The sequence below is a fragment of the Papilio polytes genome, unplaced genomic scaffold (assembly GCF_000836215.1).
Source record: "Papilio polytes unplaced genomic scaffold, Ppol_1.0 DF821289.1, whole genome shotgun sequence".
Taxonomy (NCBI): Eukaryota; Metazoa; Arthropoda; class Insecta; order Lepidoptera; family Papilionidae; genus Papilio; species Papilio polytes.
Window position 1 is genome coordinate 4,101,040 of NW_013527915.1, and position 4,196 is coordinate 4,105,235.

A 4,196-nucleotide genomic window follows, 5' to 3' on the forward strand; every position below is an offset into this window, starting at 1 on the left:
CACCTTTCGCCATTCGGTTCAACACCATGTCGATCAAGCAGTAAGTGCCCGTACGGCCGGCACCATCGCTGTTAGCGGTTAAAAGGTTAAGTTTTATAAAAATGTCATATACCTGCAGATTCATTGTTAAGATTGTAAATTACAATATTTAAAATTCAACATTAAAGTAGGAAAGTATGTAAAGTCACAATTATGAATTTCAATAATAATTTTCCAAGTACAAATCTAACAAGACTGTTTGTCTTATCTTTAAATATAGGTTAAAAAAGTCATGCAAACTCGCAGAAATGTCTCGAATGACAAATGTTTAGATGTTTTTCAAAACTTATTTTAGGTATACACAGTAAATTCGTTAACCACTAATTGTGTTATTTGGTGTAATTGCTTTGGGTGGCGTTCTTTAAAGAAGTTGCTCTTTGTTCCCTAGATATATAAATAAAAACAGTCATATTATCAATGTCTGAGTTCACTGACTGTCTAACAACTAATCGTATAGATCTTGTGACTTGCTGATAGTCTATCTGATAAACAACAATCACGCATAGAGTTCGTGATAAAGTTACTGTCAGTAGTTATCTACGTCTATCCTACCTGTCGTCTGACAAGTTTACTAATAATAAAAAAAATTGCTCTAAAAGTTTAAGTCTAACTAGTCTAGTCTAAGTCTACAAGTACTCCGAATGTTTCTAGTTGATATTATCATACTTACTTTACTTTTATATTTAATATTATAAATGCGAAAGTGTAGATGGATAGATGGATGGATGTTTGTTAGAGTTTGTAACCTAAACGACCAACGGATTTCGATGAATTTTGGTATGGGTGTAGAGGATAGTCTGGAAGAACACATAGACAACTCACTTTTGTTTTTTTAATCCCACGCGCACGGAATCGCGAGCAAAAGCTAGTTTGTTAATAACGAGTTTTGTTGTACCGATGATGTCACCCCAAAGTAGTGCAATAACAAAATTTGAGTTCGTTCAGACGCAAGCTGTAAGTGTATGGGGGCGTATCTGTCCATGCGATTGTCACGTTGTTGTACACGCGATCTTACTTTGAACATCTTAAAAATAATATCACGAACTTCGTTTTATATTTTTTTATGCTAAATAATTGCAATGTTTACGTTAAAGGACAAAATAATCACAGCCTGTATAATCTACCTTGGAATTCAAAACGTTGGAATGAAATAACGAGTATTGTAGAAATTTTTATAATGTTATTTAGTTTATCTCCACTTACCTGCAGTGCACGACAATAGGGCAAGATCGTCCGCGGTATGACTTGTTCACCTTCCTGTAAACAAACTTATTTAAATATCGTCAAAGATAGAAAAATATCCCCATTAAATTATATAAAAAAACCTTTGACCGACAATATCGCGATTGGCATGCGTAAGTTTGAGGGACAGCGCCATCTTTTATACATCAATTTAAACTATTCCAAATGCTCACTCTTTGAGGTATCTAGTAGGACTTGTTGTATATTTTTATTGACATTTTCGTACCTCCTGAATTCAAGTAGTGCCTTGGTAGAGGCGGGCACGCCGTTCTCTGGCCAGGAGAGGAAGTGGAACTGCGTGACGGTGCGGGTCTCGCCGGTGCGCTGGTTCTTCAGGTAGAAGCTGCGGACTAAATAGTCGTCGCACCAAATATGCTCGCTTACGAGGTGCACCTGTATTATAAAAACAAGATATAAATCCGACTTAAAAAAATGTATTAACACGCTTGCTACGAGTAGAACAATAAATAAAAAAGGCTACCACTAATTAAACACTTAAAATAAATTGAACTGCTCACTATTTGGTCCTTGGTTAAGCTTTTTTTTTAATTAACTTCATCTTTACTATTAAAGGATGCTTGTGCTGCACGTCTCTATGAATCTGAGTTTAAGAGTCGTCAGGTAGAAGTGTAATTTATTTAACTAGTTTATTTTCTACTGCGGAGTAGTGAAATTACTGGAGAGAGAGAAGTTTACTGGACCAGGCCCAGGCCCACACGCGGCTGTAGTGCCTCAGAAGAAGAAGAAGAAGATGTAGTGAAATTTAAAATAATAAAACATAGTCTATGTTACCCCCTGTTAACATTAATAGCAAAAGAATATTTGAAATCGGCCCAGTAGGTTTTGAGTTATTTCAATACATACGAAAATACAATTTCTTCCTCTTATTAACATAGATGAAATAATACCTCATAGATGTGGTATAGTTCAGAGCCCTCTTCGGGCCAGTAGCGATGGCAGAGCTGCTGTCCGTTCTCGGTGAGTCGTGTGAGCATCACCATGACGACGCTGCCTTGCTCCCACACCAGCTGCCAGAAGTCGGGCGCGGTGTGCGCCAGCGGGCCCGCCGCCGCGATGTACGCCGGGTTGCGGGGGTCGTGGTCAGTCTGGACATTTAAGAAAAAGTAAGTAAGTAAAGTATGAACCTCTAGGTATAAACGTGGTTTCTAAACCTAATTGAGCCAATTGTTAGCACAAGTAAAAAGATAGATTATAAATGTGAAAGTTTAGATAGATGTTTGTTGAGTTTGTAGCCCAAACGGCTGAACGGATCTTGATGAAATTTGGCATAGATGAAGAGGAGATCTGGAAAATGTTTTTGTTTTTTTTTTATCCACAAGGACGGAGTCGCGTGCGAAAGCTAGTAACATATATTTATTTTATGCGAATATACACAGCAGTCAGTGCTTACAATAGTAGAAGCATTGATGTAGTCGGATCCGAGATGGTTGGTGAGCGTGTTGAGTGTGACACGCGAGTGGTCGTAGGGCAGGACATCGGGGTATCTGTTCTTGCCGGTGTTGTCAGGTCGCAGCGCCGCCGCGGTCGCGCTGGGCTCCGCCTCGTAAGCGCACAGCGCGCGCCACTCCTGCTCCAAGCGGTCCTTGTTGCGCAAGTGGTCTTCCATATACGCCTAGTAAAAAAAAGCAATAATTTATAATCTATACTAACATAATAAAGCGTAAACACACACTATTTTGTGTCGATCGAAAGATTTCTTAGTCGAGATTTTTTTATATTAAATTCGCACCAAGTGGCTCTCGCTATCGTCACTTCGATCGTTAATTCAAATTTTTGGAATTAAAAGGAATAATTAAATGACATAGCAGTTATTATACAATAATATTACATTAAATCATGCGTATAAACTTTTTATTTTATTAAATTTGTACAATGTCCTTCGTTTCATTCTTTATCAGGTACTCACCAAGACCATGTGTCCGGTCGATATGTCCATGTTCGTTAGAGCGGGTTCCTCGCTCCTAATAACAATGTAATCAGTTAAAACATGTGATTCACTGAATCATGTCATTGTATAAAAACAACAATTTAAACAGAAAAATCAAATCCAATACTTTCTATCATAATGGGAATTCTATCGATCACAGAATAAGAAACATTTCACACAGGATGTTTTTTTCTAGCCCGTGTAAACTGGATATTAAATCCCGTGAACAAATATGACATTGAATAGTCCTGCTCATAACATCAGATGAAATACAAATCTGCTGGTTTATATTTATCCGTGATGTTCTTTTTTTTGTTGAAGAATTAATTACATGTCCTAAAGATTAACACCTTCACTAACTTTAAACATCATCGTCAACATCTCCCGTACCTTGGACTGCTCACGTAGGGTCGCCGCACCGGGTTTTCGTCCTCCAAATAACTCTATCATCCGTCATCTCAGTTACCACTCTCTTTTTGGTCATATCACCTTTCACACAATCTATCTTTTTCTAGGTCTACCTCTATCTGTGTAACACTCCACGCTCGTAATTTTAGTCAAGTCTATCATCAGTCTGTGTTAATCTACTACTGGACATTAGTTCCCAAATATTACACAGTATGTTGGCTAGTTTTAATTTTAATGGATTAAATTGCATGATTTACCAGGAGGAGGTACTAGATCGAGTAGAGGGTGAATTCCCCTCAGGCTCCTTGGACAGCGAGGTGATGCGTTGCGGGGCATCGGCGTGCGGGGGCGCTGCGGGCGGCTGCCCCGACCACTTGCCCGACATGCGCGCGCGGCATAACTCCTGGGTGTCATAAATATTATTATATTAGCTATCAAATAATTTATTGTTTTCGAAATAGTAATCATAATTCTCGTGTTTATCGAAAGAAAGCTTTTTTTATATAAAAAGTATATTTTTTTTAATTCTGGTTCTTTCTCGTCTTCCTAATTTAGTTCC

The 4,196-nt window shown here is 38.2% G+C and overlaps 1 protein-coding gene across 1 annotated transcript in view; it reads right to left on the bottom strand.

Moving 5' to 3' along the window:
* The window catches only part of LOC106109132 (receptor-type tyrosine-protein phosphatase N2), a 13,413-nt gene that overhangs the window by 1,473 nt on the left and 7,744 nt on the right, over positions 1-4,196 (bottom strand). The window contains exons 16-22 of the mRNA XM_013290534.1: positions 3,895-4,040; positions 3,209-3,263; positions 2,693-2,914; positions 2,190-2,387; positions 1,508-1,674; positions 1,243-1,296; positions 4-68 (exon numbers count right to left, since the gene is read on the bottom strand). Of these exons, the coding sequence (XP_013145988.1) occupies positions 4-68; positions 1,243-1,296; positions 1,508-1,674; positions 2,190-2,387; positions 2,693-2,914; positions 3,209-3,263; positions 3,895-4,040 (907 nt within the window). The remainder of the gene's footprint in view (positions 1-3; positions 69-1,242; positions 1,297-1,507; positions 1,675-2,189; positions 2,388-2,692; positions 2,915-3,208; positions 3,264-3,894; positions 4,041-4,196) is intronic.